Below are 15,443 nucleotides of genomic sequence, written 5' to 3'. Positions count from 1 at the left end.
CTATGCAAACAGCAAGCAGCCACTTCCCATCTTACGAAACACTGGGAGAAATTGCAAGGTAATCATTCAAGGAACAGTCAAGGCAGGTGAAGATGAGTGAAACAGGACAGTCAGCAGCAATTCCAAGAGAAAATTAAAGGAAAGTTGGGCAACATGACTACTACTTAGGCTGAATATAGATGGTTCTGTGAATAGCAGCTCAGACCATGTGAAACAAAGATGACCTAATTCAGGGGTATTTTTTATTGATAGTGGAAACCGTATAGATTTTTACAACACTGATAGTAACTTAAAAAACATATTTTCAAAGATTAGTGAAGAAAGCCAGTTAAATAAAAACCTCATAGTGGACAGACAATCAAATCAGATGACAGCCTTCAGTCTGTCAATAATTAAGATAAGCAACACCAATACAATGGCTTAGCTATTTACCAGAGAAATTCCAGTTCAAAGGATTACTGTTCTGCCAAACAGAAAAGGAACATATAAATACTAGTTTGATTCACATTTTAATGTGCTACATATTTCATTATTATCTTACACAACATTATATTAATTTATGTGGAATATATATATCGATTGGTAAAGTAACAAGGTAACAAAACTAAACGCAAGTTTGCTGTTTTGAAGTTTGTTTTGGATTATATCACTGATAAATTCCAATCTGTTCTTCTGAACAGTCACATAAATAGGATGAATTGGAGTCCAGCACGTCCTCAAGATGATGCGATTTCTACTGCAAGTAACACTGCCAAGCATCAAACTTCTTAATCTCATCAGGTAACAGACAACCCAAGAAATACCACGTGGAAGGTTAAAGCTAGCAGGTGTTGGCTAATAATTCCGCTGCTTCCTCCGTGCCACTGCCAAGCGCAAGGCCCGAATTATCAACTTCTCGTTATTTAGGACATTGTAATCAGTCAGGTTCACCAGTTTGTCAAAATTCTCTTCACTGAAACACACCTCCCTTGTCGTAAATGGAGAGAGAATACTGGAGACATCAACTTTGCCTTCAGCCATCTCTTCAGGAGTCCTTTCCACACCTAAGGGACAAACCACAAGGAGATGCACCAATAAGGTTTTCTTGCAATATGTGGCTCATATCAGTCATTTATGTAATTATAGGTAGAAAAGAAAGATTTGGAGGGAAACACATGATTTGCCAGACAGACATAAAAGTAGTCTAGTAGCACCATATTCTTCAGCCTTTGGATCAAGCCTCTGTCCAAAAATGATGTAAACCCAAACCACTGGGAATGAGAACAACATTGATTATCAGCAGCAGCGCTTGTAGACCCCTGCTTGAACAACATAAAGTCTTTGTTACCCAAACTAGACATGTGCAAGCAAAAGGAAAACAAGATACTCTTGTACTGGATGAAATAAAAACCCTCTCACAGAAGGTTCAGGAGAAATGATGGCACTCAGAGAGAGGACATAGTTCATATTAAAAACAAAGATCTCTGTCCACTCAGTCCTCAGTCTGGGAGATTACTTTTAAATATGTGAGCAAAACCCAGGTGAATGGGCTACCACCAAAACCCCGAGAAGGTTTCACCTCCATCTTTGTTTGCAAGGACGAGTGCAAATGCACAAATGCACGTTTGCAGAGTGTAACAGCTTGTGTTGAGGACCTGCCACCCTTGCTGTATGTATTTTGGGAGTTTTAACTTCGTACTATCTCTAGGAAATCCTGTGGATTAAATGCCTAATTTAATCTCAAATGTATTAGGAAAGCTTCTGGAGTTCTCACAGTTCAGACGTACTGACAAAGACCAGTTACTTTTGTCGGTGGTGAGACTGAGAGTGCAGGCATTGGAAGGAAGGTCAGAGATGACAGTGAGACATTAGATATGAAATGGAGAGGACACACTAGGCAAGTGACTTTTTTATTAAAATTGCTAGCCACAGATGACTCACCAGGAGCTTTATATTTCTTGAAGGTGTCATTTACAAGGGGGAAAAAGAGCACTGTTGGAGCTTGTGGGCTGTCAGCATCTTCAAACACATAGCACTCCTTCAAGTTTTCCCTGTCTTCCTCACTTATCTCAATTTTGGGAAATGGGATTCCTTGCCCCGAGATGTACTTTGCAATCTGATCCAGAGGCTGGATGAAAGAATAAAATAAAATTAATACAAAGAATCAAAACTCAAAAAAGATCCAGAGACCTGGATTTTTTAAACTCCAGCAGCTAACATGAATACTCCAAGGCTTGAATCTTCCTCTGGGAAGATGTTATATTTCAGATGGAAACAGCCATAACCACACCAGACATTGCAGCTTATGTTATTTTCTGCATTGCTTTAGGCAAAACAAGAAAACAGTCGCTTTCTTTGAGCTTGCAAATGGAGCCAAATGCCAGAGGACTGATTGTATAATTTCAGTGAAACAGGTTCAGAAGGGGAAGGCAAAGAAACTGCAAGCATGGAGAAGGAACAGATCAGTCCAGATTATTCTGTGTCATTGTCTTGACTTCTTCATTATTTACCACTTTCCCAATCTTTGTCCTCTGCATGGTTTTTGATTGTTAGATAATGACTCTCTATTAACAAATACATTTATCAACATACCTTATGACCTCATGAAAAAAAACTTTAACAGCTATATTTACTGTAAGCCTATGTTTATTTCTATATTATTCTCATTATGTATGCAAGACTAATTATATTATTTTTCATTATTAATCAAGTCCAGCATCAGCCAGTACATTTCCCTAAGGCTGATATGAGATAAACAGGCCCAGAAACACATAGGTTTTCCCATTTAATGTGTTAAAATATTGTCAGGACTTTCTATTGCCTCTGTAATTTGCTCAGTTCAAGGATAACCAAAATCAGTATCAGAGCTCCAGAACCCTCCTCAGTCAGCTCTTCAAAAACTCTTGGATCCACTGCAGTGAAGACCTCGATGATTTTAAAATGCCTATATCCATCACTGTCTTCTGATGTCCTTCTTATTTATCGAGAAATCAATCACGTAATAATCATCTAAATAACGAATCATATCATAATCACCTAATTCCCATTCCAGTACAGGGAAGTTAGTTGGTTTAACTGACGAGTACTGGAGACCAAAAGACCATTAAGGTAAAAGATGTCAGATATAGTCTCTTTTCTTACCAGTGTCTGGGACCCTCCACTGTAATTTAAATGCAAGATGACATCCACCTCCCTCTTCGATCTCAAAAGCGGTGGGTAGCTGGTATTGATGAAAAAACCAGTATCAACCAGGGAGAGCTCATCGTCTGCTGTTTCCATCAGTTTATTTGGGAAGGAGTCTATCACTGTGTCTGAAACACGAACACTCCTCATTACAACAAATAAAAACAAGATTGACTGCTCCTCTGCAGAAAGTTAAAGAGGGAAGAATGGAGAATTTTGCCCCATTTCCCCTGCCTTCCTTTGACTCACTAGCAGCACTGATTTACAGAAGTAAGTGACACACTACAGCTTTTTCTTTCCTTCCTGGACACCTCAAGCATCTTTGGCCCTAATGGGGAGATCCTTCCTGTCTCCTCAGGCTGAGCTCACCTTGTCTACTGGAACACACTCCCCAGACAACCAAATTCAATTTCACCCTTCAACCCTCGAAAAAAAAAGAAATGCTGTTCAAATCTGACTTCCATTCTTCCACTTGTGGAAGGGAGAAGTGGAATTTCAGAAGTCAGTCAGTCTTGTCTCTTCCTCCTCGTTGGAAATCCTAAATGAATTCCCAAACCTAAACCTCCTCAAAATGTTACTGAAAAATATGCTGTGTTACTGTGCCTTTCCAGGTAGAGAATCCTTCACTCTCCAGGTACTTGCTATGCATCTGGAAGCCTCTGATAAAATTGGGATACTGTGCAATGGTTGGGCGTCCTGTTAAGACATCTCGCAGAGTGGAAGAGAGAGCGCTCGAGGGAGTGAATAGACATGTGTCTACCTCATAAGGATTCATGGACAGAAAGGGTTCTTCCTCTGCAAGAAGGAAAGAAGAAGTTTGGAGTTTAGGACAGCTTTCTGAATTGATCAATATTTTAAAAAATAGGGTAACTAATAAACACAGCTGCCACCATCCCCCACCCCAAAGGTAAATCATAGTTATAAGCCCTTAAGGTCTATGCTACCAAATAAACCTCAGCATTAGACGGTGAATTAAATGACAGCTACCTGCAGGCAGCAAGCTGCCAGGCAGTAAGCACCACCTCCCTCTCCAGGCTTCCTCGAATGAAGCCCACCTCTACTGCGGCATGTGGTGCAGGGGAGAGATGAGTCCCAAAACATATAGGAGGACAACACTGGCCTTCGAACAGGACACCTTCAGAAAGCATGTGAATATCACCCAGCTGCAAACATTAGCTAAGTTACGGGGCCAGTCACTCCAGGTCCCCTGTGCAATTAACAGCAAGAGCAAGCTTTCTCCATGGGCAGTTTAGCGGAGAGAACAGCCCTCTACAAGAGATGCTTTCTCTACTGGTAGTATTAGTGGCCAAGGAGGACCATATCCTAACTTAACAATCTTAACGTGTGTGCTTAATACAACATTATTTTTACATGTCTGCTGGAGACTGTTTTTGTGTCTGTATGTCCTTTAGAAAAAGGCACAGCTTTGCCAAAGAAGCACAGTTTAGTTCTTCTAAATCAGGCAGAAGAATTTCTTAGCTGACATCGCTGCTTTGCTTTCCTCATCTCTCTCTCCCTGACTTCGACAGCATCTCTTCAGGCATTAGACCTCTGCACAGAATATAAGCAATATATACCGACTATGGAAAGCAAAAACCACAAAAACATCTCACCAATATCTTTTACTCTGTCTCTGGTCCATCTACACCAGAAGTCCTCTGAGTCAGTAGCCAAATTCCAGACATACATCGCATCTATGGAAAATATACTACTCCACATGCCTGTAATGTGAAAGAGAGGATAGAAACTGATTGATGGAGTAGTCTTGGAAGAATTTTAATTGATGCATACCTTCAGTCCTTCCCCTTGGATACTTCCTTTCTGTCTGGATGGATATCTTCATGGGCATACCTCCTAAGTATGTCTTGTTAATGCAAACTCACACCTGTTCAACCTGTTTGCTGGTGTTTTCCCAGGGCTGTCCACCACAGACCACGTGCTAATTCGCACCAGCTGCCTCTCGAGTAGGCCACCTTTCCCTCTAGGCAATAGTCACCTTGCATGTAGCAGATCCGAGTCTCTGAGAGCCTCTTCACCAGCCTTCCCATAAAGAATTCACTTCCAAAATGTTCTGCACGAATAGACGCTCCATATTTCAGGAGACCGACTTCATAAGGAGTGAACTCCAGCCACTCTACAGCAACAGCAGCCAGGTCATGAAATATAACACAATAATAACACAATAATGTGTTAACTATTGCTAAACAGAAGAGCACTAGAGAGCAGGAACAAATCTTGAGAAAGATGCTGGCTAGTTCATACTCTGCTGTTCACCAGCTATAGCAGTAACATGGCCCTCGAGAGAATATACATCTTTTGATACAGCAATCTCCAGCAGAAAAGTCCTGGACTCAATGAAACCATAAGCACAGATAAGTGCAGATAATCTTACCCGAAAGCATGTATTACTCAGTTTTAACTTATTCACTTAAGGGCATCAGTGACAGAGAGCTTAGCATTCACCTGGTGTCATGTACTCAGCTCAACATGTTAAACAAACAGCGTGAAAATCAGTACTAAAGAAAATAGTAATTTTCCTGCCACTAGACCCAAAAATTCAAAGTTTTCCCTTTAATTGTCCAAAATAAGACCACGTGTGGAACCACTGTAAGAATTCGTTTCGTTATAAGGTTTTTGTGACCAGGATAAATTCTGAGTTTGGCATCTTCTGTGGTGTAAATATATTTTTGCTTTTGGGAATGCAGAGAACTCAAATTCTAAAAACTAAACATGTTTGTATTTTTTATTTTTAAGCGTTAGTCACTATTATGTGAAATTTTAGAAGGTTTTTTGCAATTAGAAAGAAAGGACTGTTGTATTATTAAAGCAGATTACATGCATTTAGTCTTAGTTCAGATTACTTAAATTATAAAGTTGTTAAGAAATCTGGATCATAACACCATTACCTCTGAATGCCTGAGCACTATAGCTGGACTTGAGGTTGATAGCCACATAGATGGGCAACGGGTTCTGACCATTATCCACAGCCTGCCGTTGGTCTGAGAGTCTATGCTCATCTTTCTGGGTTTGATTAAAAAAGGTTAATGGAATGAAGTGAAAAACAACCTGCACTTGAAATAATATACTATGAATTATAAGCTTTATCCAGGTTCTCCTTCCCATTCTCAGCTCACTGCATTGTGCAGAAATATCTACCATGGGATATTCCAAACTTGGCAAGCATCCCGTAAGCAGCAGCTACACCCTATATTGGCTGTCGGATTTTGAGATATGCAGAGAGGTTGAATGTAGATTCAGCAAGGAAAAAGAAACATTCCCAGGAAGAAATATGTGGCTAGGTGAAATATAAGGTACTTTCTTTCCTTGGCTGGATCTCAGGGAACAGATTTTATCATATTTTAATATATTTTGCAAGTATATTCATATGGAAGAATATATTCCATTGCACATGACAATTTAAAACTTCCTTATATAAACATAAAGCAGAAGGAAACTACTTAAGTTAAACTATTTTTAAAATACTGAATTTCTATCACCCTTTCTTAAAACTTGATAACATATTTACAGAATGGTCTTTCCCGCTATTTGAATCATCTCCATATGCGGTCTATAACTAAGTCACTTTATAAATGCATATATTAACTTATGTTAGTGAAGTAAATTATTTCAAATTTTTAAGTGCCTCTTCTAGTCAGAATATTCCATGTCCAAAGTGATTAGTTTACATTTCAAAATACTTTTTTCTCAGGAATTTTCTTTCTTTAAGAAAAAAGAACACCTTTAACTGTAATGCCATGGCTCCTTATGTTCAAGGTGAACCTCGCTTGAAAGCAAGAGTAGTGTTTTCATAATGGATCTGAATATACAGAATTTAATCAACCACCAAGCTAATTATTTGTATTGTAGTACTGAATGGCATCCCAGGTTTTATTTTCATCTCCTTTATAGCTATAGAAGTTCATCATGTTTCTGGAAAAAAGGAGTAATACCTTATCATGTAGCATGGATTCAATGACAAGCCCCCAAAGGTCTATGAAAGAAGTGTTATGTCCTTCTTTAGTCCTCTCCATCAGGTCATTATAATAGTACTTAAGACAGTCCAAAGAAAAACAGCAGATCTTGGATTTGGTTACTTGCTTGCGAGCTTCCTTGATTGCGTCCTCCAGATATTTTTGTGACCAATTAGCATCTTCATATAAGTTTGCCATTGTCCTGAAGAAACATCAGAAGAAAATAATGAGAGAGAACTAATGTTGTGGTTTGGCTTCAGAGAACTTTTGTGCAACCTGTTTCTCAATTCATACAGGGTTCACAACTGAAAATTAAACACACCTGAAATACTCTCATTTCAAGAGCAAACAAAACCTCCACGCTTTCCTGGGTTTGATGATAAAAGTTTATGTGGGCTCAAAAATGATCTGAGAAATTCAAGGGGGAAAAAAAATCTGCCCAAGGCTATTAAATACAAAGACTCCACAACTCCCCAGAAAATCCATTTCTTGGAACGCGGGAGCAGTCACTACCAGTTTCCTCTAGTCTCATATTTGTTGCCAGTATCTGCTACTGTCTCCTACCAGCGAGAGAGCTGGGCAGTTCTTGGGTCTTGGGCATGTCCTGGTAAGACCATTCTTACTTGTCTCCTTGAAGTCATAACACAGGCAAAAAAACCTGTCTCCACTTCCAACCAGGTGTAGCGGAGTGGAGCTACCTAGAACCCACATGATTAAATACCTAAGTTATTTTAAATTACATCATCTGCCATATGCCCACTGGGAGAAAAGAGCACTTTACAATGAGCAATCATAGCTGCATTCTCTCCGAGGTCAGTAACTTGGCATCACTTGTTGGACTGTCTGCGATTATTAATTCCACTAGCCCCAAATACACCTTTTACCAGAGGGAGATGCACTCTAAATCCAAAATGGAAGTGAGAATAACCAGCAAATGGCAGGCATAAATTCTTCTTCCCATCTTTCTTCAATTTCCAGTCTAAAGACAAATTCGTTGCATTCAGTCTAAGGTATAATTGATAAAATATGAAAAGGTAATAGAGTATTTACATGAAAATATCAGGCACAGACTGTGTCAGTGTGGTGATAAAAGCAGCTGATGAACGTGGCAACTGTTCTCTTATTCAGTATGTTTTGTTTCTTTGCTCTAGGTGGACACAGAGGAGATTGCGGGGAAATGGAAATGCTTTTGATTTACTAAGTGCCATATAAGCTGATGGTGCTGTACAAATAGTCAACAGTATTAAGCAAAGAGAGTGCAAACATAAACCTTGTTTGGGTCATTCTCACCATGTGGTACCCGATAAACCACCGATGTAGGAAATGCAGTCTAACAGATTGAGTTTCTGGAGACCCAGCAGGCTGCCATACATCGCTGTCAGCGATCTCGTCCCTCCTCCAGTTGTCGTGATGGCCACCACCGGCACCTGTCCAACACAGCAAGGCAGAAGGAGAGAAAGCCATGCATGTGTTAGAGACAAGCAATCCTTACTGCAGGAATCAGATAGCAGGTTACAGGCATTGATATAAGCAGTGATGTTACTTCGTGCAGAAAGGATGCGATTGTTGCAAAAGGCTTCGGTTGCCACCACCTGACTGATGGGAGAGGGAAGGCTTTTATCTTACCCACTCAGATCGGGTGGGTGGGAAGCTGTTTACTTAGTATATAATTGGAAATCAACCTCATCACCCTGGAATGCTTCTCACAGTGTATTATTAGAAGCCGTCACAGAAAATACAGGATTTACCGTGCCAGAGCAGATTAGGGATCTGTGATTCTGCCTCTAACAATGACCAGTGTCTCAGAAAAACGCACAGCACCCTGTAATCAGCCAGACCACACAATAGCCGAAGCCTTCCTGGCCTCAGGCCACTAATTACTTTATGTCCTGAAGCACAATCATCGATAAGGCTTCCCCACCTCCAAGGTCCAAGGGTAATTGAAGAGACAGACTATTCTTCTCTTAATCTTTTCCTGATGAAGTACACCCTTTGCTTCCGTTAGTATCTTGAGTTGTGTGGATGCCTACATGCCCTATGGAAAACGTCTATACCTTTTAAGTATTAGCTTCTAATTTCATCAAGCGATCTGCTGTTCTAGAGTCAATGAATAGAGCTTGAAGAAAATATTTCTCCCATTCTATTAAATAAATTAAAAAAACCCAAAATAGATGTTCTTCCTCCCCTAAACTTGATAAGCACATAAAATCTAGGAAATTTTATAAAATAATAATGAGGAAAAATCTGATCATCTTAACCAAAATTACAATAATTTCAAAAAGTTATATTTTGTTTTTTACATTTTCTAACCTTTTCATTATGAGTTAAAATTCTAATGATAATTTTTTTTTTCAGTTCAAATGTAAGTCAGCTAACAAGGTAGAGGGGATTTTTTCCACAATTTTGAAGTTAAATACATGAATAAGAGAGCCAGAGTAATTAGACTTTTTCAAAAAGCAGCTTTGGTCTTACTATTTTGGTCTTACCACCTCAACCACTTTCCTATGCGTCAGGAAACTCTTAGACAGCAATGTAAAAATGTTCTTTCTAGCTTGCTTGAAAACTTTATTTCCTATATTATTCTCTGCTCTGAAATCCAAAATACTGTATTTTTTTTAAATCTGTACCTTATCCACAGCACTATTTCTTTTAATTGTCAGCTAAAGAGGATTCTTGCTGTTGGTATGTTTGTACTTTTCTGATTTTCAACAACCCAGCTAGGTATAAGCAGTTATGACTGAATTATGGAGGCAGGAGCAGGGGCTACAGTGATAAAGCTACACTTCTAATCAGCTATTTCATCTATACAACTCAACGATGCTGTAAGATTCACTCCTCATTTCCAGCCTGACTATAAATTGTCCTCCTGAGACCCATGAGCAATATCAAGAACAAACAGGAATGGGTTGAATTGAGGAGCCTCTGAGAAGTTCTTGGGGCTGTAAAAGCATTACCCTGCCTTCCCTGCTCTGCTGTATGAACCAGCTACTAGTTCTCTTGCTCGTCTCTTGCCCTAGGTGGCCAGGCCTGCCCCAGAACAGCAGGATTAATTAAGCTAGTTTTTTTATTTGTGGTTTCAATTTGTGAGCCAGGCCCCCATCCCTGGGGAGGAGTTGCTAGCAGGGACTGTATTGGCTTGCCTCATGCTCTTTCAGATCCTCCTCCAAATGAAGGATCTTTTTCAGAGCAGCAGCAACATATTTCTTCCTTTTCCGCAGGAAGTCCTGCTCTTCCGTGCACAGGCTAAACCCCAAGCGCACATCCAGGTCTCCTGAGCTGGAACAGACAATGGGACAAATCAATGCACGTGTCATTTATAGCTGATTTCAAGACCTGTAGGGCAGGTAGTCAGTAAACTCCACAAATCATCTGTAAAAGAAGCTGTTTCCAAGTCTGCATATTGATCAAGGAACAGAAGAAAAAGTAGCATTTCTACCGCCAGCAAAGAATAGTAGTGAGGATGAAAAGGAGTTTCCAAGGTACTTTAGACTTCTTGTGAACACGGGCACAAAGACAAGACACGCAAGCCAGGGAAAGATCACCAAAAGGGGTAATTTCAGGAGTAATTTTTTCTGTATCCATTCCTTTTTGTTACCGTGACATTCCGGGAAACTCAAGTGATGCCACCATCACCTGTTCTCAGGTTTTGACAGCTCACTAACAATATTTAAAGTGAAGGTCCTAATGAGCTGAGTGATGGAGCTTGAACTGCAGAGCAAGTCCTGCAGCATCACCCCCTGCTCAGCCTCTGTCCCGTGAAATCCAGCCTTTCACCTGTGCGCTGAACAGATTTCTAGATAAGCATTTGCAAGCTTCATCCTGCAAATATATAAGAATATCCATCATTTTTTCCACATGGGCAGCCACACTGAATTTTCTCCCCTCAGAAATGTGAAACACAAGTAAAAAAATTTGCAGAAAAAGAGGTACAAACCCAATCAAATGGTAAGTAACGTTTTATGCCTTCCACCACACAAATACACTTGATACTGAGAAGAGGACTCAATATTGACCAAATCTTCTGGGTCGCATCACCCTCTGGTGGCTGCAAACTCTATCCTGACCATTACTTTCACTAGTATTTCACAAACATGAATGTTTCAAGGGTTAATGTTAGTAACCTCTGTTCTCCAGCAAATTTTGTATATCACAGTTTAATTTTGAAAACCGAATAAGGTCAACTGATTGAACTTACAAAAGCAAACAACTTTTTTAGTGGTAGATTAAAATTTCTCTTGCTCACTCGCTGTCTCTATAGATCTGTGTCTGCTAGATTTACATTTCAATATATTTTGTTAGGGGCTGAGACTGAGCAGGTAGCTCTTCTTCCTATGCTCTGAATTTCATCTACACAAACTGCTTCCATGGTCTGAAAAATCCACCTTGATTCCCTTCTGTATATCACCCCATAGTAAGGATGCTGTGAACCCTATGAAGTTTTCCGCTGTACCATAAAACCTCAGTGTCTTCAATTTTCCCTATCACTGGTGCAATTCTGTCCCTGCGAGTGGGCTGGCAGAGGTGCAGCTGGTCAGGTCTCTGCTCCCAATCTGCTCAGTGAAGCAGGAGAAGGGGCAGAAGCCACGCTACCCTATGTTTGTTTTGGTGACTTTGCAAAGTGAAAGAGGAATAGAGTTTATTTCAGTCATGACATAGATCTGACTATCGGCATAAATGGGCAACAAAATTAATACGTGAGTAGTGCAGTTCTACTCATGTCTAAGAATAGGCTAATTTACTCTGAAGAAACCTACCAAGGCTCATAAACTCATATTGATCTGCATCATCCGGTAATGGCAGCAGACTCGCGCTTACCTCAGGCACCACGTGAGTACAGGACAAAGCACTCACGAGGCATGTGTTCATCTCTCCACCTATTATAGGAAAAAACCTAGATAACTCTTTTACAGTAGTCCTGAATGATAGGACAAAAAAAGGCTATCTTACCATTTTCTTGCGGTCAAGCACAAGTGAAAGGAATGATCCTAGACAGTCAGAAAATAAAGCTAATTACCACCAAATTTTAAAACATTTCTTTCCTTCAAGCCCAGGCAAGGCTCATTCAGTAAGAGAGGAGGTTCTCAAATAATAATTCATATGGATAAGGGCATTATTTTGATACAATTAACGAAAGCTTCACTCCCTGCTCTGGAATCAAATTCTTATCTAATAAGGCTACCTGTTTGGGGCAGTTAGTATACCATGAGCTTGCATGTTACACCACAGCAGCTCACAGTGTGCACTCTTAGAAGGAACAACAAGGATGAGACAAGTTATCTTACTTAAAAAAAAAAATACATACATACAAAAGCATTCTCGATATCAATATTTAGACAAGTTAAGATCTGAATTAAGCTCGTATTCTAGATTTTTTTTTTTTGCTTTAAATTACTAGCCATTCTGGAATTACCCAATACCCAAAAAGAAATTTTGGAATGCATGTGCATATGATGGTCATTTTTGTTCCTTGAAACCACTTAACTCTAATTTTGGGATTCAGGTTTGCAGTCATTTTCATATCATTATAATTATTAACACCTGCTTCCTCAAAAGTGAATATGACAGTCTTAATTTGTTTTAACATTTTCAATAAATCGCTATACAATTTTACACAGTGATTTTGTTGACTTGGTAACTTTATTTCTAGCAGGACAATATTAAGCACATTTTGAAAGTCTATTTCAGAAGGTTCACAGCACTCACCTCTTCTATTATTATTTCCTTCTGCAAAGGGAGTGAATTCAGAGGGAAAGAAAGAACCTCTGATTTCTCTGTTTCATTTTTATCTGCCAGCTGAAACAATGTAAAAAGTGGTAGGGATGAGCACATGAAAGGTCTGTTATCTCTCGAACTTCTACTAAAAGGAGTAGTTCAGTTCATTGGTTACATTAATTTCTTCTAATTTCATTGAGGTTAATGATAACATATAGAAGGGGAACATACCTCTTCTGGTAATATGATATCCAGTCTTGTCTGGTCATTTATGACGCAGTGGAATACGATGATCCTAAGGCTGGGGTCAGAGTCCAGCAAAATCTTCTGGCTTCCTTCATGGGATCCTTTCACTGTAAATGTAAGCTCCTGATCTAAACATAAAAGGCAGGGAACAAAGAGGATTTAAACTATTCCAAGCAAACACATAAAACTAATAAATAAAATCTGCTTCTACTCTGCACTCTTTTTGTCTGATTTTCCTTAGACCACAATAATTAAGTAGACTTTGGGTGGCCAAAACAGATTGAAAACTGATAGAAAACATCCTGGTGGATCTGTATAAATCATTAATATAGAGAAATCACTTTTTTTTTTTTTTTTAAATACTGTAGTATGCTATTTGGCAGGTGCTTTCCATAAATAAATAAAACCAAGATTTAGATTTGAAAGCGTGTCAGTTTAAAGGTATTTTGGATTATCCACATTGTATAAAAGAGTCATTTATTTGATGTTGGTCTGTTCTGGTTCATCATGTACATTTTATTGCATGTTATGACTGCTGCAATAGTCAAATAATTCAAACCCCAAAATCAAGCAGACTACTTGACATGTGCCCTCATGTCACCAAAACTGAAACAACCTGTCAACCCAAAGGCTGTGTTCCTTCGATGGAAAAGCCTTTACCTTTACAGAGAGACCACATGCTGTTCTCTTGCAAGATCAGGGCCAAGAGGCATACAATTTTAGGTCACTAACCTTTCCTCCCCATGTTACCAGTCTGAAGCTTCCTATAATGCAACTCAGCCATTGCTACCATTTTATTCATAAAGGTCAAATTTCCGTTCATGAATTATCTCAAAACAGCCACAATTTTTTGAGATTTACCCCATCAGCAGCTTTACACAACCTACTGTTTATTTGAATGAACTTAAAGACTAGGGAAGAGTCCTGCTATATTTATTAGAACTACATTTTGCAGGCAAAGTCCTGGTTTGGTGGTGGTTTGCATTTTGTGCAGACTCCTTTGATACAATTTTACATTTAAATGTAAGAGCTTAAGTTTATTATTTTTGCTCAAGCGACCAAAAAAACAAATCTTTCAGAACCCTGAATGTGCAGAAACTTTGTACATACTCAAACCCAAATTAAATATATTAATTTAATTATAAGATAATTTTGAAAGAAGATCCAACTTAGTTGAAAATTTTCCTTTTGAACAAGCAATAAACAAAGAGAACTAATACAATTTTCCCCAAGTTTTTAATTCTAGTATATATGGCTCTATTTTTGCATCAATTTAAGATTTGCCTCAGAACTAAATACTTGGCTTACTTGAATTTTGACAGATACCATCTTTCTGCAAGGTGGGGCATGGAGAAATTAAGTATTATGTGACACAGATAGAGTAACATGCGCAACAGATTATTAATTTTTCAACATTTGTTATAACGACTGAATCACAACACAAAAACAATAGGTTAATGAAGCAATAACCTCACTTGTGGATTGCTGCTTCAGCTTCCCCGTATCCACTCTAACCTCCAAACAGGAAACCTCGCGTGCCTGTAACCAGAGAAAATAATTGGCAATTGAGAGAAGTGTAAATGTAATTGCAAGTGATTCATACTGTTCTCAACCAACCCCTCTAGTTGATCAATGAGCAACACAATTATTATCTATTACTATGTCTTCAGATAACATGAGGGCAATAGTGACATGGTATTTTTTTCTAAGCTTGAAAGTAAAGAGGAACAACTCATAAGCTGCCTGAACTTGGAGAGACAGTTAAGTAAAGATGTGACCTATTCAAAATAATGGGCGTATTGAGTTATGAGACGCTTCTTATGTGCGTTTTGTCACTTTCTTCATTAGCACCTAATAGTTCTGGGTGTAACGTGGGAATAATGGGTAGGAAATTCAAGTTTATAGAAGAAAGTAGGTGGTACATGCATGCTGACAGCAGCCTCACGGCATGCTTTTGCAGAAGGCGGCACCGCACTGCAGTGGTGGGAAAACAGTGACCTTAGTGCCAACAACAGATTCTTTTTCTCAGTAGGACAGTGTGGCTGATAGCACTGGCTTTGGGACACAGCTCAAAGTTTCCAGAGTTAAAAATATGAACACTTGTTATGCAGGCACAGGAAAGACTGTAAGAAATATACATTACCACTAGTACTCCATTAGTAATGATGCCATCAGGAAAGTCCAGACTGAAAAATAAAATGGGAAATATAATGTCATGGGTGGGACAACTCAGATAAATATTTAAGTCTATGAGTTGACATATTACCCGTTTCCCCCCCAACAACTTTGGCGTTTCTGACTTCAATATTCTCACTCAAAAATACTTTAAATATTTTATCAAGCGTAGTTCTA

The 15,443-nt window shown here is 39.0% G+C and overlaps 1 protein-coding gene across 1 annotated transcript in view; it reads right to left on the bottom strand.

The window, feature by feature from the left end:
* Window positions 1–660: 660 nt before the first annotated feature.
* Window positions 661–15,443, bottom strand: part of LOC104257326 (cytosolic phospholipase A2 epsilon) — a 32,386-nt gene continuing 17,603 nt past the window's right edge. The window contains exons 7-21 of the mRNA XM_059819698.1: window positions 15,235–15,277; window positions 14,567–14,630; window positions 13,077–13,219; window positions 12,837–12,926; window positions 12,081–12,118; window positions 10,274–10,409; window positions 8,424–8,560; window positions 7,113–7,335; window positions 6,069–6,183; window positions 5,159–5,296; window positions 4,776–4,883; window positions 3,766–3,957; window positions 3,121–3,290; window positions 1,921–2,107; window positions 661–1,043 (exon numbers count right to left, since the gene is read on the bottom strand). Coding sequence (XP_059675681.1) covers window positions 835–1,043; window positions 1,921–2,107; window positions 3,121–3,290; window positions 3,766–3,957; window positions 4,776–4,883; window positions 5,159–5,296; window positions 6,069–6,183; window positions 7,113–7,335; window positions 8,424–8,560; window positions 10,274–10,409; window positions 12,081–12,118; window positions 12,837–12,926; window positions 13,077–13,219; window positions 14,567–14,630; window positions 15,235–15,277 — 1,993 coding nt within the window. The 3' untranslated portion in view covers window positions 661–834. The remainder of the gene's footprint in view (window positions 1,044–1,920; window positions 2,108–3,120; window positions 3,291–3,765; window positions 3,958–4,775; window positions 4,884–5,158; window positions 5,297–6,068; window positions 6,184–7,112; window positions 7,336–8,423; window positions 8,561–10,273; window positions 10,410–12,080; window positions 12,119–12,836; window positions 12,927–13,076; window positions 13,220–14,566; window positions 14,631–15,234; window positions 15,278–15,443) is intronic.

This window comes from Gavia stellata, chromosome 7, assembly GCF_030936135.1.
Source record: "Gavia stellata isolate bGavSte3 chromosome 7, bGavSte3.hap2, whole genome shotgun sequence".
NCBI lineage: Eukaryota > Metazoa > Chordata > Aves > Gaviiformes > Gaviidae > Gavia > Gavia stellata.
Note: the sequence above shows the minus strand (reverse complement) of the source record. Positions and strands in the feature narration are given on the sequence as shown.